General features: G+C 37.7%; 3 protein-coding genes and 2 non-coding genes across 8 annotated transcripts; 3 read left to right on the top strand and 2 right to left on the bottom strand.

Moving 5' to 3' along the window:
- The first annotated feature begins 1,118 nt into the window (after positions 1–1,118).
- On the top strand, positions 1,119–4,775 carry Ric (Ras-related protein interacting with calmodulin). 4 transcript variants are annotated; one of them, XR_010732888.1, is made up of 7 exons: positions 1,119–1,710; positions 1,777–1,833; positions 2,376–2,449; positions 2,898–3,105; positions 3,173–3,426; positions 3,485–3,547; positions 3,604–4,775. XR_010732888.1 is itself a non-coding variant. In XM_066290990.1 (6 exons), the coding sequence occupies exons 1-5, from the start codon at positions 1,485–1,487 to the stop codon at positions 3,403–3,405; spliced, it is 798 nt and encodes a 265-aa protein (XP_066147087.1). In that variant the 5' UTR covers positions 1,120–1,484; the 3' UTR covers positions 3,406–3,426; positions 3,485–4,775. The 4 variants fall into 4 exon arrangements, 2 of the variants coding, with proteins under 2 accessions (XP_066147088.1, XP_066147087.1); XR_010732887.1 differs by having other exon boundaries at positions 3,173–3,547; XM_066290990.1 differs by having other exon boundaries at positions 1,120–1,710; positions 3,485–4,775.
- A 1,906-nt stretch (positions 4,776–6,681) lies between these two features.
- Positions 6,682–19,862, bottom strand: LOC136344222 (peptidyl-alpha-hydroxyglycine alpha-amidating lyase 2-like). Its single transcript, XM_066291466.1, has 8 exons — positions 19,103–19,862; positions 18,213–18,494; positions 10,289–10,473; positions 9,081–9,279; positions 8,669–8,870; positions 8,420–8,611; positions 7,571–7,680; positions 6,682–7,225 (listed from the first exon to the last, which is right to left on the bottom strand). The coding sequence occupies exons 2-8, from the start codon at positions 18,366–18,368 to the stop codon at positions 7,112–7,114; spliced, it is 1,158 nt and encodes a 385-aa protein (XP_066147563.1). The 5' UTR covers positions 18,369–18,494; positions 19,103–19,862; the 3' UTR covers positions 6,682–7,111.
- On the top strand, positions 8,104–8,177 carry TRNAN-GUU (transfer RNA asparagine (anticodon GUU)). The gene has a single exon. It is a non-coding gene; the product is annotated as a tRNA-Asn (tRNA).
- On the top strand, positions 9,928–10,000 carry TRNAR-ACG (transfer RNA arginine (anticodon ACG)). Its single transcript has one exon. It is a non-coding gene; the product is annotated as a tRNA-Arg (tRNA).
- On the bottom strand, positions 11,806–14,838 carry LOC136344219 (uncharacterized). Its single transcript, XM_066291462.1, has 2 exons — positions 14,492–14,838; positions 11,806–13,370 (listed from the first exon to the last, which is right to left on the bottom strand). The coding sequence occupies exons 1-2, from the start codon at positions 14,674–14,676 to the stop codon at positions 12,017–12,019; spliced, it is 1,539 nt and encodes a 512-aa protein (XP_066147559.1). The 5' UTR covers positions 14,677–14,838; the 3' UTR covers positions 11,806–12,016.
- Positions 19,863–22,117: the final 2,255 nt, after the last annotated feature.

Raw genomic sequence — 22,117 nt, 5'->3', positions numbered from 1 at the left:
CTGCACTGGCAGGACTGTAAAGGCACAGTATTGAAACGGAAACGCGCTTCGACGCAAAATAATTCCTGGAAAGTGACGAGAATTGGAGGATGGAGAGTGATGGTGTGTTATTTTCTAAAATCGGTGATCACTTGGTTGAGCGAAGAAAAACGTTATTTCGATTTTACACGTACAGTGTGGGTGTGAAGCCCTCCCCCTCTGACTTCCAAACGTGTCCACGTAGTTAGATAAATATTTGAAATTTCGGGATTTTAATTTCAGAACGCAAAATTCTAGGCAATTTGTAACATAGTCAAAATAAACTAAAGAAAAACCTAAAAAAGACATCTCTATGTATTTTTGTGCGGCGATAAATAAGGAAATTCGTTATCATTAGCCAGATTTTTTCGCAAGAAATAACTCACAAATCAGACGATTTTTCTATACGGGGTGTGAGGGTTTTTTGTAGCAGCATTTTAACCACGTATTCTACACATAAAAATATTATTAATTCGCTATATGAACTACATTCGAGAAATGCTGCGTTAAGGAAATACAGGATGTTGAAGTTTTATATTTTTTCCAACTTAACTTTTATAATTTCCAAAGTTTTGCAAACATTTAGCTCCATATTTCTCGAATATAGTTCCCATAGCAAACAAACATTATTTTTATGCGTGGTCAAAGTTCTCCTACAGAAAAACCGGACACCCTGTATATGAGTTCGAGAATATGCATATCTTACGACTTGATTCCTTTTTTAATACGCAGATTTTCAATTTTAAATAAAAATTTCTCGTTTTGCGCAACATTTTAGTTTGCCGTTAATTAGCGCAAAACAAAAAAAAATTCGGGAAAAAATCGCGCGGAATTGTTGCCGTCAACAATGTAAAAAACACCGATCCGAAATGCTCCGGAAGCTGAACACGGCTCTGCGAGTTTTTTAGTAGTGTCAAAATGAGGTGTTATAAAACAATGCTTCTCAGAAACGGTGATTCGACGCTTTTTACTTGCCTACTTTGAACCAATCAGATTTTACTTTGAAGAGAAGCAGCCAATCCAACTTGTTAAAAATCAACTGACGTCAGAGAAAACCTATATAAGATTTGCCTTTCCGAAAATCCCTAATTTAAGTAATGTGACAGAAGGCAGAAGTGAGACAGTAAACAGTGGCACGAGACGAACGAGCAAAATAAAAATAAATAAAAATATAATAGAAGCGACACTAAACTGACTGAAAGTGAAAAGTCTCCGGGCCCCCCACCGAACGGCCCCCAAAACTTTCGAATTAAAAACTCGTTAAGTCTTGTAATTTGAAGGCTCAACGTTTTTAAAAATACAATTATTGTCTGTAGCATGCATATGTTATTTTATCGTACCAGTTTGCTGGGGAGAAATGCGATTAAACAATTGATTTTGAAATCGCAGAGAAAAATCTGAATTGTGTCTATGAATCTATTCGCACAAGACGACCCCAAGTCCAGTACCCAGAACCGTGAAAACGTATGCTCATTCTCATGGCTGGTGAAGCTGGTTACAAGAAAAGGGGGAAATTATCGAGGCAAGAGTCAAATCGTTCAGGAAAAGACTGTTCAGAGATTGAAGTTGCTCAAGATAGCAGTAGCAACAAAGTGGCCATTGGAAGCAGTAGTATAAATCAAACCAAGTCCAGAACTGGCAGTAGAGTATACAAAATTGTAGTTTTAGGAGATGGGGGAGTTGGCAAATCGGGTATGTGTGATAAATTAAGTTTGATACAAGTTAATGCTCAAATATTTAATTTAATAAATATTTTAGCTGTTACACTTCAATTTGTGAGCCACAGTTTTTTAGATTATCATGATCCCACAATTGGTAAGTAAAAATTTACTTCATATTTCGTTTTGTATTCTTAATTTTTCTTTGTGTTATGTTTCATCATTCATAGATACATATGAATGATATATTTCATGGTGGTGACATCCTCATCCTCATATTCATCATCTGCATCACCATCAAAGAAATTCATTTTGATTTAAAAAGTGGTAAACATTGCCTCTGACAAACTAAGATATAAGTGTAATAGCCATTTTACTGTAGTTAAAACCATTCCAAAATTATGACTGTCATAAGTGCGAAAAGAGCCATATTTCAAAAACTCTTCTTCTATATATCAGCTACATTTTGAGATCATTGCTGTAACATCAAATCTGAGATACCCTGCATAAAATGAGATTTGTTTGATCGGCCCTTGTAATTTGTATGGTAGAGAGAGGAATTGCTTGACAGAGTGAAACTAAAAAGTTATACTTTTAGTAAAGTTAACTAACTAGGAAATACTTGTTTTAAAAGTAGCATAATGAAAAAGTGTTTTTAATTGTGATTCTTTGTTGTATTGGTTATTTTCTTATTATTAGAAGATTCCTATCAGCAGCAAGCAGTTATTGATGGAGATCCAGCTCTTCTGGATATTTTGGATACAGCTGGCCAGGCAAGTTACCCAGACCACTACTCATGGCTTGTTATCAACACTTCAGTTTAATCCAGATTTGTTTAAGTAAAAAGTAGTAAGCAACACCTATTATCAGAATTACTTTACCTACCATTAGTCAAGTATTTTGCAGTTGAAATATGTATATCAATTTTTGAACTAAAATTTCATCTCTGTATAGTTTTGTAAAGAAGCTTTTTTGAAGGACATATACAAGATATCTTTTTTTAATCTGCATTCACCAATGTTATTTCTAGAAGAATAAGAGTTTAATATATGTATACATGTTTTTTTTTTATTTGGTTAAGTTAGTTTTTTGATGAAAATCCTATAAATTTAACCTTGCCACAGAGACCTCTTATTGAGCTTTCAGATTGAAGATTTTTTTTTAATATTTTTTTTGGGTTCAAAATTTTTGATTAATATTATTAAACTTCACACTTTGCAGGTAGAATTCACTGCCATGCGGGATCAATACATGCGGTGTGGCGAAGGGTTCATGATTTGCTATAGTGTGACAGACCGTCACAGTTTTCAAGAAGCCTCAGAATACAGAAAATTAATTCAAAAGGTGCGTGCTTCTGAAGACACACCGATCGTCCTGATCGGCAACAAATTTGATCTTCATTTGCAAAGAAAAGTTTCTACAGAAGAAGGTATATTGCAACGTTCTTTAATTACTTCTTTATTATTATCTTGAGCATGAGAGTGTCATCTATGCAGGTAAATCTTTGGCTCGACAATTTGGCTGCCCTTTCTACGAAACATCTGCGTGTTTACGCACTTACGTAGACGACGCGTTCCACACATTGGTCCGTGAAATTAGAAATAAAGAGCGACAACGTATCGGATTGGGAGGAAATGAACGCAAACTGCGCAGGCATAGCAAATGGTGGCGCCTCAGAAGTATTTTTGCACTGGTTTTTAGACGAAAACGACCAACGAATAGTTCGTAATTAAGTAATAACTATGCATAGGTAATTGGAATAAATAAATACGTGGTGTCGCCTCTTTAGTATTCGCGTTATAAAATAGGTTTTTGCAAGCTGAACGTGCGACAATGAAGTCAGTCAGTCTTCTTCGAATCTGCCCATACAAGTAAGTGTTTAAAATGAATTATCATCCAAGTGAGTTTCACCCTCTGTGGTCTCCAGTGCTTAGAGAGCGAGCCTCACACGCTGAACTCTTCCGTGTTCAGATTTTGTGCCAGATTCAACAAAACAAAATTGATATCAAACGAGAGAGATTTATAAATTTCGAATCGGCTAGCATGTATTATAAACAGTATTACGCGCAGTTATTTTCTGTTGCAAGTGTTGGGGAACGGGTATTTAGGAAGAATTGTGTAATTGTAATTTCTGGCATCCATGTATTGATGGAGAAGATGGCCAGAACTCCATTTTTGGTCCCCAATAGTCGAAAAGGCGCATTTTTAAGTCATTTTTGAGAGGTCGAATTTATTTGGGAAATGGCTTGGCCGATTTGCATAAATAAAAAATATTTCGAAAGTCAATTTCTTCCGTAGAAATGCTCGAAAAATGTGTTGCTTCGATTATTTTTGCGAGCAATTCATTTTATCCGAAACATTCCGCATTTACTTTTTTCCTTAGTTCTCGTTTTCGTTTTCAAGTGAGAAAAGTACGATGAATATCACTATCTAAATTTTGCTTTGTATTTTGAAATAAAGCAAACGAGAAAATGAAGAAGATGATCTTATGGGTTTTTTGGTATATTTATATAATTAAAAGCTCCTATCAGCTTGTAAAAGGACTTTCTGTACAAAGATACCCAATGTTTGTAAATACGTATACAGAAGCAGTGTCTCTAGTCATTTCGAAGCGTAATCATTATGAAATTAATTTAATTATATTTTAAACATATTAACAATGCATTATATTGGGAAAATTTTCGTCGTATGGGGTGTTTCGTTGTAGTGGAATTGCGTCTAGTTAATTTCCCATTAGCAAAACCTGAAATATGCAAGTTAGATGAAACTTGTTATGAACCACCCTGTACAGAGTGTCTTGTTTAAGTGGGATAACTTTGTTTTTCATTAGAAATTTAAAAAAGTTGTATTTTTTCCCAATTTTGCGAAGCCTCTGAAAGGGCTAAACACTGAAAACTGAAACACCCTATATATCACAATTATTGAATGTTATACACACTGTAAGTCAATCAAAAGTAAAACAGATGTTAATAAGTGTTAAACTTATTTGTCCTGCTCGAGAAATAAAAATCCAAGCAATAATCATAGTTGATGTTAGATTAGGCTACCGTTTTGTGTAAAGTACATACCGAGGCGAATAAAGTTATGTAATGACAAATTCATGTAGTCCGGTCGTAAATAAAGACATCCTATCCCTTCGTATTTTTTGAAGCCTGTAATATGGGAAGCTAAAACTTGCATAAGATAACCACGACTGTACGTTTAAAGGTTCGGTTAAAGCGCCATATTCTTCCTTATGATGAAATACTCGTACAAATTTAACGATTAAGCTACAGGTATAGTTTATGAGATGAACAGTTACCATACGTGACACTTTATTAGCAAGGTAAGTAGAATCAAAAGGTGAAAAAAGAGAAAGTATGAAAGAAAAGAGGTTTATAACAATAAATTTTAAAACAAAAAGGTTTTCTGACGTCACAATAGCCTGACCTTTTTCAATTTTGCAGAATTGTTAGCCAAACGGTTTCTTAGTTTCACAAAACCTTATATAGATGCGTCCTAAAAACCAACCATGTGGCAAAATTCCAATTTTTGCGTTTCATTATAAAAACTACAAAAAATATTTCAAAAAATAAATTTTATAATTTATTTAAACGAAGACACGAAACGTACAAAAACACATATAATTAAATAAATATATAAATTATGGAAAACGCCATTTAGGTTCACAGCATATTGGACCGCTTTAAGATCACAATAATAATGGACTGATGAGATCGGCTGGTTAAAGTCTTATCTCTCCTATTTCGAAGGGATTTCGTCTAGAGCCTTCCCATCAAATGTTCCAAGGGAAATCCCGCGGTGTTTTGCAGGAACCTCTTTTGTCTCAAGTTAAATGAATCGTCATGGACCGAACGAGATGCTGCAGGTTCATTAACGTTTTTCTCTAATAATGATGGATCAATTTGTTCGAGCTTCGGGAGAGCTGATACATCACGCTTGCTAATTTTCTCACTTGCCGGAAGTTCGATCTCCACATCACGTATAAGGGTTACACTCTTGGACTCCACGCATCTGAAAACTTCCACTAGGAAGATCACTCCTGCGAACACTGCACAAAATTTCATTATATTTTTTAATCGTTTTTCGACTTAAAAATCACTTCACTACTGACTAGTGATCGCATTAACTCTCCGACTATTGCTTCAAATCTGAGTTTCCACACGTGCTTCAGCCTCGCTTTTATAGCGGAAAAGTGGTCACGAGTCATCATCGTAAGTATACCTGCTAGATCTCCGTGATTGACGCACTTGCTCATGCTCTAATTAATTTGGTACATATATCAAAATTGTCGAACAAACTCGTACCAATAAATTATCCATTGTCCAGGATAAACGTTCCGTTTTGTTTAGCGAAGTGGCCGTTTGCGTCCGAGATTTTACATAATATTTCGTGTTCTTATTTGTACTTGGCCTGTTTTCTTATTGTTTAATTAGAGGGAGCTAAATTTAGAGGTGTAGTTGTTTGTTTGTGATAATCAACAAAGAAGTGAAACGGATACGTGGATATAGTTTTCATTGTGATATAAGAAAGTAAATAGTTAGAAATCTGCGAGTTTTCAGATTTAGATGATCCTTGAGTTGGATGACTCAGCCACTCGGTGGGTATAGGTATTTAAATCGTTAATTTTCGATTGATTTTTATGCGCTGCTTTGGTGGAACTTTTTGAATATTTAAATTGGTGGTAGCTCACTAATATTTTTAGATATTCCTAGAATTTGTTCGGTTATTCCACAATATGCATTACAGAGAACTATTCCTAATAAAAGATTCACTCTTTCGCGTAATATTCCCTTGCCTTTAAACGGCAATAACCTTTCTTCCTCCGACCAGTTTTATCCTACGTTTTTCAGCTTCATCCAACTGTTGATCTTCCACGATTGTCTGTCTTCCCACTTCTCAAATTGTTCATTTTTACACCTTTGCCTTTCTCTAATTGATTTGGTTCATTGTTCCTTTTTTAATTTTTCTCACAATTAAACCTTGATAACGCCAAAAACAAAAGTTGTTTCCAACAAAATTTTTATTAACAAAGTTTAACCGTTATTGTCTACATTGTTGGGTCTTTTACGCTAAAATTAACCGAGAACTTAACAATAATCGCTGTGCATTTCAATGCACAGCATTATCTACATAAAATCTGTCTGTTAGTTGCGGTGAGCTTTCCTGCCTACATATAACTAAATGTAAAATCTAACAGATACGGAAACTTTTCCCACCTCAACAAGTACAAAACTTAGAAAGTTATTATTTATTTTTATTTTACATTCGTTAAAACTCTTCTAAAATACTTTTCGAACTCTTAAGGCTATTTTATGACTTGAGGTCTTGGTTTAAAGTAAATAAAGCAGGCGAGCAAACTATTTAAAAATAAGGCAGTGAACATGTCTCGAAGTTTTAGTAAACAACTTAATTTGCTATTTTTTACAAGTTTATTATTTCTTTGGAGGAACTATTTCAAATTTCCAGACCTTGTTGGGTCCGATTTCCACCACATACAAGGCAGACCCGTTGAGGTTCACAGCGATGTCATGGGGGTTATTAAATCCCTGAAAAAGTAGAGAAAATCTCGTAAAATACGTTATGACAACCTAATTTATGTGAAGAAACGAAACGCTAGAAATGAAATGAAAAAACTAATTCTTTGCTTAGTCCTAAGGCTAAACGATGGTCCACGATACTTAATATCAATTAGCAATCGGAAAATTGTTAATTGGAATTAGAAGGCTTTTTAACACTGATTAGTTGGTACATAAGAAACAGGTTTTTCCCTTCTTTCTGACAATAATTGAAGTGGTCGTGGCCCGTTTACAATGTGTTCATTTGAATGGACGTAAGAACGAGATATCGCAGAATTTTCGGTTATAAATTTTTATTTCTATTGAGATAAGTACCTCTTCTGGTGCCCAGTGGTCTATAACCGACTCGTTTTCTGGATCGATGGTGAGGCCCTGAACAGACAAGAGTTGGTTTGTGGGTCCATTGACCGCGTAAATCAGCTTTCCTGGAAGGGAACCAACAAATTAGTGAAAGAATAACGTTTTTCGAAGGCGATCTTAGCTATCAAAATATCTACGTACTCATTAGCAACAAAAAATATTTTTTTTATCGTCAATGAAAGTGTAAATTTACTGTCTTGGCTTAGTACTTTATAGTTTCGCCGTCAATTCAACTATAAATATCGCTTTGATATATAGATGTATAACTTTGTGGATAATATGACGAAGGAAATTCTTTTTAGTTTTTCAAAGGGATTTTTCATATGGGCCAAGTTTTTCCTATTCTGTTTAATGAAAAGCTTTGGGAATTGATATTTTTGCCAACATACATAAACGATGCTTTAATTATGGAATTTTAAAGTAAACTTTTAGTGTCCCAATAAAACTATGTCACGATAATATAGCACTTTTTAAACATACGACGCAAAGCCTCCGTGGCGCAATTGGCTAGCGCGTTCGGCTGTTAACCGAAAGGTTGGTGGTTCGAGCCCACCCGGGGGCGTAATTTTTTTTCTTTTTATTTAATTTTTACCTTATATTTAACCATTTTTTATTAAATGATAATAAACTTCGAACAACCTCAAAAAAGGGCAAAATAACGTATTTTTCTACAACGCCCTATGAAAGGAGACATTACAAGTGGAGGCAGTAGTCGTAAAAACCAATTTTACAATACACACGTACAATCAAAATTACTGTTTTTTTAAAACCAGCAATAAAAAAAAAGACTTTTTTTAATCTCACCTTTTGCAGCAACAGCAAACAGCCTACCCATATCAGGTTGTTGAATCGTCAAAGGGTTATTTTTCTTACCCTTCAAACTATACAGCCCTGCTCTAGGACACACCACCCTCATGTTTTCTCTGTCTGCTATGCAGAGCCGATCGATCGACTCGATTAGGGCAAGAGAGTGAGGAACTTGCAGCGACATTACATCTATGATTAGCACCAATCATATTTATTCATTTTACCTCACGTTTTTATCTAAATTACCAGCAGGATTTGGTATAATTTTAAGTAAACCTCCTGCAGCATTATATTTCAAGATTCTACTGTTGCAATAACCATCAGCAATGAAGACTTCCCCTGTGGTTGCCACAGCAATGGAGGTAGGTTTGCAGAGATGTTTAGTATCAGAGCCTGGAACCAGAAGTTCACCGAAAATGATAGTTGGTTGCTGTTCCCCAGGTTTGAACTAAATGAAAGAATAAATCAGATGAACTTGTCAATTGATCGTTAATTATACCTATGATTTATATCTTATTTATGCAGAAATTAACAAGTGCTAAAAAGTTGTTTACTTTACCAATCAATCGATCCCTTGATTGATCGAATGAGTCAACAATGAATAGCGACATATACGTTTTTTTTTGTTGATAAGAAAATTCAGCGAGATATTACATACCTTGAATGCTTGATGCATTCCGACATCAGTAATCCAAAGGTTGTCATGTCTGTCAATAGTAAGGCCATGAGGCATGTAAAACATGTCAGCTCCCCATTTTGCTACGACGTTTCCATTGTGAGGATCTAAAGTTAAGATTGTAGGATCTTTGATTGGCCCCAAATGGGCTTGGAGGTAATAATGAGTGAAGTTGAAAGTGCTGCAACAAAGCCATTTTCTTAATAGACAATACAGAGAAAGTTAAATAATAAATAGAAAGTAATTGTAATTCTACAAGCAAAAGTAGGGCCTGATTAAAAAAAGCACAGCATTGATTGCAATCAAACTTTTCTGACGTCCTGTATATTCCAAATACGACGTGTTGAAATTTTTGAATGAAACCTTTTATGTAAAGCGCTTTTTTTGAAAATTGAAAACAACAAAAGCTGAAGTGATATAGGAAAGAAATATTGCCGCACGAGTGCGATAAAATTTTCGACGTTCCATGTGCGGTACAGTACTATTTCCTGCTTGCAAATGCATGCTGTAAAGCCAACTTATTTCACGCTCCTAGAGAAAAATGTTAACGTATCGGTTTTTCCTACATCTAACCCGTTCCGATATCCGATTACAGTGAAATCTCGAAAGAAAACCTTAAGTTTTTAACTTGGCGTTTAGAAAAGCTCCAATGGTAATAGAGTAATTAGTGCATTAATGGTAAACTTCCATCTACAATAGTTGGGCCATAAAACGTGAAAAAATTATTATATTATTGTAGGTAGTTTTGCTTACTTTGTTTACTGGAATTGTTCCAATTTAACGTAAAAAATGATTCGGAAATTTAAATTAAGCTCTTCCGACGGTGCAAGGCCCTGTGGCGCAACGGATAACGCGTCTGACTACGGATCAGAAGATTCCAGGTTCGAATCCTGGCAGGGTCGCGATGTATTTTAATTTTTTTTGCTTAACTTTAGTATATTAGTTACTTAACGTATAAGTCTGTTAATGACAGAGAGTAATAATCTAAAGCTGCTTGAACGCGCAAATTTGAGGTTATTAATCGCTCATTAATATACGTGCCAGACACAACATTTTTCCATCAACTTAGCATCAAACCAATGAAAACTCGCTCCGAATCGTGTGTAGATGAAAAATTGATGAATGACTGTGTACGATAAAGGAACTCGTTAATACTCGGTCGCCAGAAGAATACATAAGGAAACACTTACAATCGATCCCATGACCTTTCAGCCCTATGGAAAATCACCGGCTGTTGGGCTGAATTAACCGCTACAGCGGTCACTTGACCCAAATTTAAGTCTTCAGCTGGCCAGTTTTTAACTTCTTTCGGGACGCCCGGCTTGTCTCCAGCGTTTGACCGGTATTCGGATGTGGAAGTCGGAGCGTCGTCTTCCTTCAAGAGAAAAAATAACGGAGAATGATTTCTCTTACTGATTAAATGGTTGCACGATGGAGAAAATCTCATTCCATTCAAAGTATTTCCAAAACATTAGAGGATCGTTTTAGTTCCACTTTTGCTCCGTGACGGTGCAAGAACCACCAAAACATCCATCAAAATCCCGTACTTCATAATGCCAAATGGAGTTTTTACTCGCACATCCACTCCATCGTTATAAATCTCCCGATTATTAATGTTTGCCAACCACTTACGTAAGCCAGATTTTATTTTGTTTGGTTTATATGGGGAATATTAATGTGGAGTGCTCTAATGGGAAGAAGTCATTAATCATGTTAATAACAATATTTGCCGGTTTGAAAAGGGGTTTTCGAAGGGGGAACAGCAGTGCTGAACACTAACGAATCAAATATAAACCGGATTTTTTTTTTTTTTTTTAATTATTTATCGAAACAAGATTCAAAAGTGAAAGAGACGCATTATTTTCCTGCACGATCTGATTTGAGAACAGATCTTTCCCGACCTATTGGAAGATTCCCAACGTCGTTGTCGTGCAAAGAAGGGAAACGTGTTTGCAACCGATCGCCTACGGAGCCCTCAACTGCTGCATCATTGTTGAATTTTTCCGCGTCAGCGCCCTTTCCAACAAGCCAAACGTATGATCATCACGTGGAAATAAAACTGGACCGCGGGAAGGGTGTTCCAGCGATGACCAGGGAATTATTTCCGAGCCAGGTTCGCCGCACGAGGGGGCGAGGGGGCATTGTCGTGAAGCAGAATCACACTTCTGATCGGAAATTCTCGTCTTCTCTGGCAATGTGCAAGCTCCGTCTCAGCCACTGCCTGGCAGTGGCAGACTGCGTTCGCTATGCAGCGTTCGTGGAGAAACTCCATTGAAATCCTCAAAGGACTATAAAGAGGACGCACTGGGCCGAGGCCGGCGAGCATGGAGCTTGTCCCCTCGACCGCTCCTCGCCCTCCAGGAATTTCTTGCGCCACTCATGGGGTTTTCTTCAAACGATTCTCTCCGAACTGCGATTCTGGTTGTCGAAGGATTTCCGCTGGTGTTAGGAGCAAAGTGAACGCGGTATTTTGATATTTTTAACTGCGACACCTGAGAGCACGAGCTCCCTCCCGGTGCGCCCCATTAGTCGCACGTGAGGAATTCCGGTTAGCAGTTAATTCGTCTGTGCAATGACATGAAGTAACCCAACGAACTGACAGAAAAAAACAGTCGAAAAGAAGCTGTGAGTGGTCAGTGAGGGGTCGCTTAAAAGATGAAATTGGGTATCTGTTCAGGGGCCGGCGCGTGCAAATAAAGGCCTGACGAGTTTTTGGCAATACGCTTACTTTATTTTCTAAAATACATATGAAACGATTTAAGACAAAATTAAATATCAATTCAAACATTAAACAATACTTGAATTACCAACGCTTGTGCTGAACAAACAGTATCAGTAATGGCACCATCTTGAGAATGGTACTTGATGGATTTTGGTGTAACGTTAAGCATAAAATAATGCACTAAGTATTCACCAAGTTAAACGGGATACTTGGGCGCATGCTGCAATCGCAATTTAGAATATCTAGACTGTGTTGAGAAGTTCCCAAGGGCCGTGAGCGTACACATATTTTGCGCGGTAAGCTGATACTTTCCAAGAAATTCTTCAAAGGTAAAATCTCTCCATCTTTCAACGAGCCCTTGGCATTTGAACAATTTGCTATTACCGGTAACATTAAATTCTTCGATGGTAACCTTTATATCAGCATGCAGAAAATGAACGATTACGTGATATAAGTCGGTTTCCAACAGCCAGTAATATTCCATAACCTGATACCTGTCGCACACAATTTCGTTGTCTTGCACGAGGGCTGGAACATTGGAGTGCCAGTGCTTGACCAGATTTGCCGAAGAAAAAATAACTTCATTGCAGAACTTCAGAGGACACTTATAGGGCCTATGCAAGCAAATGCATTTGTGGACTGGAGCGTCGACCAATCGAACTTCCAATTTGCAATTGGGCCAGTCACAAGCAACGATAAAGTTTTCCAGATTTGTCAGCCGGCTAAATTCCCTTATTGTGCCACATTCCTGGCAGAAACTCGACAGACAATTCTTGCAGTAGCAATGGATTTTTGGACAGAAGTGTGTGTCCTTAAAATCGGTCCTTTTGCATTTAGAGCATCTAAAAAAACACAAGGACATTTGCTTTATAATTTGCATGGCGCAAATGTAGGTTTTTGTATTCTCCGTTAGCACAGCTCTCATTTTTTCCGTTTCGATTCTCATGTCGTGTATCAGTCTCTGATCTTTTTGAACAATTAACAGTTTCTGTTCGATTTCCATTTGTAGCTCTTCGATGTTGAAGGCGCACAAAGATATCTGGCAGCGTAAGGTCGTGGCGGGGGCCTCAAACATTGCAAGAACATCCCTTTTAGGTTTTTCGTAAGCGAAGCTGGACCTTAGCAATCCATAGTCACTGTCAATCTGAATGTGGCTTTCATCGTATCCAGAAAGAAATTTCACCGAATAGTGGCTTAACTTCTTAAGGGTGTGGTTTGTTAACACCTCGAACATCAATCTAAACTTGCAGTCAGTCGATTCGATTATTACGAGTATCAAGTTGTTGTTGGAGGGTTCGAAGAGCAGCAGTTTTTGCCTGTAATAGTCCTTAAGCAGATCCTGGATGAATAGAGTAACGACTCCATCAGACGAGATTTGGTGTGCGTGGTTTTTAGAGCAATGGTTCCAGATTTGAAACCAATTTCCAGAAAACGAGCAAAATATGCAAGATTGGGATGTAGCGACACAGGTCTGTTCGTGATCTGCGGTTTCTGAGAAATCCAACACCTCGTCGCAGCCGTTCAAATAGTTACTGCATTTGAATCTGTAACTAAAATGCAAAATACGTTAATGCATCCTGTACAGGGTGAGCCGCGGAATCCGCTCATTAGAAACTTTTTTACTTCCGACTATTGTGGTGCAAAAAAATTTGGCTTCAGGCCAAAATCGACCATATTGAATCCAAGTGAAATATTTTCGAAATGGGGGCACTTCTGGCTAAACCGGAATTAGGTGCCAACTTCGTTATTTTAAAAAGAACCCCCTATTCTTTGTCACTTTCGGACTTCTTGTTAAATGTTAGGGCCAGTTTACGCAAACTATCTTATGGTTAAACTTTACCGTTTCAGAATTATACTAAAAGATACTTAAATTTGGCAGCTTCAAGACGCCACGAAAACCCGAACTTGGGAGTCGCTATTCCGGGACCCAAGAAGGACCCGTCCAGAACTGGTCCAGAAAACCCTAATGATATGCGATACGAAATTGAATTCTGGACTTCAAAATGCTTTAACGCACATGATGTCCTATTTGAAAATAAGCAAATTAATGAGATTTGAAGCGATGCAATTCGGAGATTTAAAATGTGATGCTTAAAACACTTGAGAAATTCCGATAGGTTTCGGAGGTATTCCAAAAATACTGATGAAGTAGCTCAAAATGATTCACAGTTCAAGGGGGCGTCCGTAAATTCCACATTTCGATTTTTAACAATTTATTTTTTAGAAGATAAACTCACGTTTACCTAATGAGTTGGTAAAATTGAATAAACACATTTGCAGATAACGGAGTGAAACGTAAATAATGTAAAAATTCAGGCGTCATTCTCTCGAAAATAATTTGAGATTTCCATGATATTCATCCACCTTACCTATGATTTTGTTTTTGTACTATACATACTATCCAATTTCCACAAATGTTTTCGGATCACCTGGTATATATTCTGACGGGCTACAACTATGTCCAGATAAATATGGTACCGGTAATCAATAAAAAAAAAAAAAAAATCTCGCAGTGGCCAGCGAAACGTAAACATAAGTCCCTAATGAAGCCATTTCGCATTTACCATCGAACACCTCATTTACTGATAGATCGATAGATGAATGGATCCAAGACGGGCCCCCGAATTTCACGGACTACCTGAAGCTTTTTTCACGATCACCCTTTACTTACCCTTGAGCGAGAACATTAAAAATGGACTCTGTGTACTTTTCGTGGGGCTTCGACTTGCTGATACACCTGCCGCAAACACTTTTACCATTCCTGCTGACCCATATGGGCGATACCGATAAGAACTTTAAGCATTCGCTACAAATCTGTTCTGACTCGATTTCTTTAGGTAATTGTCGCGAAGCCATGATCGATTCACGAAATTCAAAAGAATTATTTGCCTTTGCGATATTTTCTTAACTATCCAAATGAACGAATGAAAACCCTGGCGAAATGAATAGAGGCTCGAATGGAAACAAAAATTTGGTTTTATCAGATCTTTTCGCTGCCCCCTTCAAGATCTGACGCATGACCCATATTAATGCTGCGCTGAATGGTTTGCAGTGTAGAACCATTGGGAACCAAGAGCCGGTACCCACGTCGGTTTCAAGTTCAATCCAAGGTCCCCTCGTGAACACCTTACTTAGTTTAGTTCAATAACATCAAAAGGCCCTTTTAGATAAAATCATATCGAGATTTTGCATTCGAATTGGCGCAGTCTGTTGGATACGAAATTGAAAAGTTTGTTTTGAAAGTCCCGAGTTTAAGGACCCTGTTTTTTGGAAATTGCAACGTTCAGGAACGACCGAACAGGTTGACTCTCCCATGAATCACGCACATTCAGTGTTTCAATTGGAAAACTTTGGATTGCCTATAGCTCTGGAGATCGAAATTGTTTTAGATCGTTCAAAAACCGCGTCGGAGAATGGAGGGGAACCGATTGAATAGATGTTACAAGTTTCCGCGTGTGCCCCCCCATGGGGGTAACTACCCCAACTCTGAAAATTTAAATTGCGACACCTCATTTAAGAGGTCTTTACAAGCTGTGCATAAAAAATAATTCAAAAATGTGTAAAATTCTCACCTTTTTTTGAAACCAAAGAAATGATCGGAACTAAACGTTTTGACCCATTTCTCCAAACGTTTCAAGGGGTGATGGATCGACACACTCCGGTCATTTAATGCCCTAAATTTTGTAAATTGGCTGACTTGGTTATGCCGACGACTGATTTGATGTGGTATCTTCCCCCCTCCCAAAACCCCCAAACAGGAACGTTAATTGCGATAATCGCGATGGCTGCTTTATTGCTCCCCCGCAACCAATCAATTTTCATGGATAATATTAATCAACATCTATCCCTGTTGGTTGTGCGGCGTAATGCAGTGAAACTCAATCCAATCGAAAATGTACGAGATTTTCATCTAATTTCAGGTTGTTATCGATTTGATTTTCTAAAACTCAAACCATTTGAGGCTCGGTGATGTTTTCGAACAAATCGACGAACACATCACCTTTTTCGAGTTTTCGTTACAAAGCAAACGGCGAACAGATTTATTCTCCTCAATGGCAGTTCGAACATGATTTTTTTTGAGGATATTGAGGATTGTCCTCTCGCTCAACACAAGCATTTCCGTTAACCCAATAATGAGAATTTCCTTTATTTACACTTTGGTCATTACTAGGTCCAACTACGGAGCGTTGCAAAATGGAAATCACCCTTTAGCGCTGCTATGTCTTACTGCTGTCCTGCCGGCTATTACTGAATAGAGCAGGACGGTGCTCAGATTGAACATTTGTACGAATAATGACAGAGCAGCTTTAAAAAAACACATTCGAAAATAAAAAATGCATAAAAAATTGTTTTTTGAGAAAGATATTGGCGGTTCATTAACGTGCCACAAGAGGGGTGTTCCCATTTCAAATTTTTTAAGTGGGAACGCCTAAAGGTAAGAGGGTGAGTGGCAACATATTCATCTATGGATCAAAAGGTGGTCCTTAGAAACAAGGATTCACGTGCTTTTTGATTTTTTTTTATACTGCAACAGTTTTTGAGATGTTCGGGTGGACAGATTAAAAACAAAAAAAAAACACCATGTATGTATGTTTTATCGTGAAATTTACGTACACGTAAACCTGGTGCTGAAAAATTTGATGCCTAGATAAATCTTAATATACGAGCAGCCAAATAAAGGACCGATTTATGTTGATTTGTGTGCCATGGTCACACTCGGCCCAGAGAATGCTTGGGATTTGAATATTATTTGTTATGACTAAAAAAACAGTTTTGATAAAATTCTTAATAAAAATATCGGCGATTTGCGCCGAAGCATTCGAGCTAGAGCGCTCTAAGACAAGTCGAACACCTGTCTCGCCCGCCGCATGGCAGAGTCCGAATCTCGATCTCCTTTATCTCGGTTCCAGCACCCATTGTCCATATGTGATTCACGGACGTGCCAGGCACGTGCCGATTCGTCAAAAAAAAAGTGTCCCCGAAATAGAGCCGCTAATTTTTTTTTCTTTACTAAGCATATGCCCGCAAAAGCGTCGTTAGAGCCGCAGAGCAAATAAATATATTATAATCAAATAGCTAAATTAATTCTTGATTTAGTAGAACGCCACTGTCTCTGGTCGAACATCTTTCCTTTCCGGTATGCTTTGTTGTTGGGGAACACAAACATTTCTTTATCACAATGAGATGTTCCAAAGATGCCAATTACAAGATCGTAGTAGGTATTATTTGTATTATCGTGCATTGTGATTAAGAAGTATCATGACAATAATTCTGTCGATTTTTAAGTCGAAATTTCTATTTAAAGTCAATTTTTCACTCGAAAAACTTGCCGATATGCACCGACGAATCGGGGCAGGAGGTCCCGCAGTCTGGCCCGCACGTTGGCCTGATCTTAACGCCGTTGATTTTTTCCTTTATGGTCATCTCCCATCTCCGGCTTTTGCAAACGCTTATTCGTAATGAGAAAGATGTCTCGGCGAGAATAATGGCTAGTGACACACATCTAGCAGCTATTCCCGGAATATTTCATAGAGTCAGCGAGTCAATGAACCGAGGTGTAACTTTTGTACTCAAGTACAAACGGTGAACATTTTGAGCAATTACCACTTAAGCCGTCGCTCGTTTATCAGTAAAACAACGTAAAACACGAAAAAAAAGCGGTTGCAATGATAAAAAACGTCATGAGTTTTTTCTGCTCAAACGGGCCATTTGCCGGCATATGTTCGCTCAAGAAAAAACGTTTTTATTGATCTCTCCCCCCGCCGCCCCTTAAAGTCTGTAGCTAGATTTTTAGGGCGCAACGTATATGTAAAACAGCCCCTTTATATAATAATTGAAGGTCGTACTTCGGTGCTATTGGAAAAAAATCGTTTCCTTCAATCAATTTGGATCCGTTCGGTTATCTGCCGCTGTTATTTCTACATAACCGCATCCATAATTCGACGAACACTTAAATTTTCAATGGCAAAGGCCAAGTTTACGGCAATTTTCGTCACTACATACGCAGCTTATCACGTTTTAATTCAATTTGCATGACACATTCGAACTTCTCAGACTCAACGAAGATTTTAAGTCCACGGAATGGCTCAAATTTAAGGCACCATCCAGCATCGGGGAACCATGGGAGAACATCAAATTTCCCTAATTAATGCCAACCAAAAGAACGCATGAAAACGTAGTAAATACTGGTAACGTAGACACCTAGAAAAGCGTCTAAAGACGTAATATCCATATGGCGAATTTAGCTTCGTTGCGAATTGATTGAAACACAGTAACACGCACGACAAACTTACTACTGTTAAATAGAACAATTATTGTCCTCCATTATACGCTAATGAACGAAGGAACAATTTCCAACATTATTGCAAGAATTGTAAATAAATAAAACTCACCTGTCTCGCTGCCTGATTCAAAGACAAGAGCTGATCCACCTCATTGTTGACGATGCCATCGTCGTAAGGGGCGAATTCCAGAGGGAGGGCTTGCAGGATCCCTTCCAAATGCACCAACAGGAAAAGGGAAAACAATTGACCGGTCCTGAGGGCCATGATCAACTATGTGGCACTCGGCACGACTTGAAATCGATAAGAAGAATTGGGATTTTGTAGCGCGCATGGAGTTGGCACTATGACCGACGTCCTTGTACGCCAGTGATGGATTTTTCTTCGAACGATCTATATTGTTTTCGTATTATGTGTTATGAAATTAGCTTGCCGCCTGGGTTAATAACTTGTTTTTTTTTTTTTATCTTAGTTTAGCCTAATCAGACATTTATTTGATTTTTTTCGAGACTAACAGTTGAAGGGGTCTTGGACCACCGACGCGATGCCTCAAGCGTGCAGAAATCCTACGTAAATTGACGTTCAGCGGAACTTCCCTGAGTCGAGTCTATAGGCTCAAGAAAGCTAAATCCGAGTCACGGAAAACTCAAATTGTAGAAAAATACGCTAAATAAACGCATCTACAGGGTGTCCCGCTTTCGATTGGATTATCAAGAAATCTTGTTTAAAAATAAAAACACTTAAAAATGGTTTACTCGATGGGGCCATGAGAAAATGTGCCTTAGCCATCTAAGTCAAAAGCTATCTTAAGAGTAAACGCGTTAAGAAGAATAGAAAAGCACTGTACATTCTGTTTAGAAGCAAATGGTGGAGTTTTTGAACAACTGCGATAAAACAGAACTTTTTATTATAATTTTAGTTTCTGCGTAATCTATTTAAATAAGAGCACTATTAGTAATGAATCGTTTTTTCCGTATTTTGACTTGCTTAGATTCACTTACTCGCAAATAGTTACATATTTCACCATATACAGATTAGTCCAACTTGATTCGTTTCGAGGAAAGGAAGATGATTAACACACTCAATAGACAACAAAATTTCATTAACTACGGGTTAGTTGTTTTGTATAGTAATGATAATTCATATTTAACTCAACGCGTTTTGTTAGGGCGTTTTTCAGGTGGCCACCAGCTGTTTTAACCGGCAATATTATGACGATATCAACGTGACTTGCTAAAACTGCTGTTTTTTTTTTTTTTTTTGAAAAATATGTTGGTTTAAATTGGAACCAGGGATAGTTATGACGATTACCTTTTTAGTCTGCTAACCGACTTTTAGATAGTGGCAACAATATAGTAGAAACGATAATTGGAACTGGATAGCCGACTGCGGCGTTGCCAATGGGTGTAGAAAATCTCCAACTTTCCAATTGTACGTTTTATTTACGCAAATTTACGGGCAAAATCAGCACGAGCCACTCCTTCTTTGATCCGTCCATTTATTTACGATTTACAAGTACTTATCGATAAGTTTTTGCTCTTTGAAAATTTTACAATTTCGGAACGCATTTGCCTCATCCTTAGAGCAATTAAGCCATTTACCTCATTTTCGCCGCTAGTCATAAAAGAACACATACTTGACGAAGAAAAATACAATAAAGGACACGAAAAATATTTCAACCATCTCTCTACAACCACGCCCCTTAAGTAATCTGCTACGATAAAGGTTGCTTTAGCAGCGGAAGATTTTGTAGAACTTATTTATCGGTCAATCCAGGTTGGGTCCAAATGTATCCGGTGTTTGTCATGGAACAAAAGGCGTTGTAGTATCGACCAGGCGCTCTACAATAGGACCACTCGGGACATTTGCAACGGAACAAACTCTGAAACTCTTCTTTGCATATTTCGTTCCACCAACAAGTCCTCTGAAAAAAATCGTCATAATCAAACTTACTTCTAGCCACCAGTAAGTGGAGGAAAGAAAATCGTTATAAAAAATCCGAAATCACGAACTTTTTCGATATTCCTTGATTGCATGGCGAAGGGGAGGTAAATGAGCAAATCCAAAGGGCCTCGTGCTTAGGACATTTCGAAGAAGCTGCTTCCTGGATTTCTTGCTAAAGCCTCATTTTACTGCGAGTGACGTCTTTATGGGTATCATCCACCCTTATGGCGGATTATGCATTGTTTATCCATTTCCACTGCTTTCGTACCTACCTGTATTGTAATTCAATATTTACTTTATACTATGAACGGCTTACTGAGGCCTCGTTAATTAATGGTAAAAAACGGAACAATCTACATAGCTCTCCACATCTAGCGGCGCGAAGCCCCAACCGATGACGTCGAAGGAAGCACGAAAGGCTTAAAATAGGTATTGAAATATCCGAGGTATGTCTTGGAAAAATTAATGTGTTCTCCATCGTTAATGAGGTATTTAGAGGTAATCAACTGATTACTCAACTACCGCCTTACGTTTACGCTTCGCCGCCCTGCTGCGCGATGTCTTTAATGGTCGCCCATTACATGCAATTGAACTATACCCAAATGAGTGAAGAAATCGTTTGCAATAAGGCGTTGAAGTAGGTACCATCGCCGATTAAAACGATTTAACTGCGCTTTAATAATTTTTTTACAGGTTTCGGTTATCTTCTTGCAATTTTAATGGATACAAATTCGCTGGTGCAGCTGCATGACCCTATTGATCAGAATTTTTACTAACCTCGGTCAGATACCCGTGAACAGAACTATCAGTGCTTCGTTTTGACGAACTACCAGCCTCACTGTGTTCCACTAACAGTACCACATAGGCAAAGGAGAACTGAAAAAAAAAATTGTAAATTAATACTAAAACTAGAAAAAGCTGTTCCGTGTTTGTATAGATATGTCGCACCTGTAGCAGTATTTTGAACATCGTCGCTACCACCCTCCCGCAGGGACGGAGCTGCGTAGCTAGTTTTTCTTTCAGTTAAACTAGAATGATTAACTTGTTGCCCCATTTGCAATAATGTTACTTGGGCGTTTTTAACGCACTTAACTTTAAATAATACTAAACATTTTTATTGTAATAAAATGCACCTAAAATGAAACATGATTTACGTGTTGTGTTTAAAAATCCGAATTTGGTTCTAAGTTAAACCGGCATTATGTTTCATAATGCAGTAGTGCTCCATTGAAACATTGATTTGCTTCCTTGGTTATGCCTGGATATAGTGTCAGGGCCCTCTACTTTCGACTGGATCAACCTAAATTTGGGAACGGGAGTATTGATTAAAACTTTTAAGGATTCATCTCTATCGTTATTGTTATACAAGATAACTACGAACATACTGGCATAAATTCAACCATGCAGTCTAGGTCCAAGCATATAACGAACACATCATGTATAAACAATTTTCGAGAAAATTGAAAGTTAACATATGGGTGGAAACTATGATTTACCAGACAAACATCAGAGTTAAAACCCTTTTTAGATTTCAAACGGACCTCTCACACTCTGTATATCGAAAATCAAGGGCGTTTCGATATATGTTTATACGAAGTTCATGTTTTTGGATCTAAACGACGTAGCTGCATTTATGGCAGTGCGTTTAGAGATGCCTTGTATATTCGCACCCACTCGAAATTGCACTTTTATGAATAACACGTCTAACAGAATGATCGATTCTCGCCAAATAGAACTTAACTTGATTTTTCCAAGTTTATCAATGGAAATACCAATGTACACGTGAGCCGCGTGTTTCCGCATTAATGAATCAATTTCGTCAATCTGTCAAGTCCAGATTAGCTGGATTGGAGATAAGGACGGAAGGTTCGTTACATGTATTGGAAGTCCAATTTTTGGGTGTAATGGAAATAGAAGCGAAGGGTCCGCAATTTTTTTTAGTTAATTTTTTTTTCATATAGATTTCACCGTCGGTAAAAAAAAAATTTGAGCGCAGTCATCGTCATAAGAATCGTGAGAAAAAAATGATCGATGATACGCCCCAAGTCTGTTTCTCAAACGCCACAAAGTCA

Source organism: Euwallacea fornicatus, chromosome 16, assembly GCF_040115645.1.
Source record: "Euwallacea fornicatus isolate EFF26 chromosome 16, ASM4011564v1, whole genome shotgun sequence".
NCBI lineage: Eukaryota > Metazoa > Arthropoda > Insecta > Coleoptera > Curculionidae > Euwallacea > Euwallacea fornicatus.
The sequence above is the reverse complement of the archived record's forward strand: the minus strand, read 5'-3'. Positions and strand labels throughout refer to the sequence as shown.

Coding starts and splice junctions, on each gene's coding strand:
- Ric (XM_066290991.1), top strand. CDS start 1,485: ATGCTCATTCTCATGGCTGGTGAAGCTGGTTACAAGAAAAGGGGGAAA. Junction 1,711..1,776: donor TGGGGGAGTTGGCAAATCGG/GTATGTGTGATA, acceptor TAAATATTTTAG/CTGTTACACTTCAATTTGTG. Junction 3,106..3,172: donor AAAAGTTTCTACAGAAGAAG/GTATATTGCAAC, acceptor TCATCTATGCAG/GTAAATCTTTGGCTCGACAA.
- LOC136344219 (XM_066291462.1), bottom strand. CDS start 14,676: ATGGCTTCGCGACAATTACCTAAAGAAATCGAGTCAGAACAGATTTGT. Junction 13,371..14,491: donor TTTAATGTTCTCGCTCAAGG/GTAAGTAAAGGG, acceptor TTTGCATTTTAG/TTACAGATTCAAATGCAGTA.
- LOC136344222 (XM_066291466.1), bottom strand. CDS start 18,368: ATGGCCCTCAGGACCGGTCAATTGTTTTCCCTTTTCCTGTTGGTGCAT. Junction 9,280..10,288: donor GAAAGGTCATGGGATCGATT/GTAAGTGTTTCC, acceptor GCTTTGTTGCAG/CACTTTCAACTTCACTCATT. Junction 7,226..7,570: donor ACCACTGGGCACCAGAAGAG/GTACTTATCTCA, acceptor CTACTTTTTCAG/GGATTTAATAACCCCCATGA.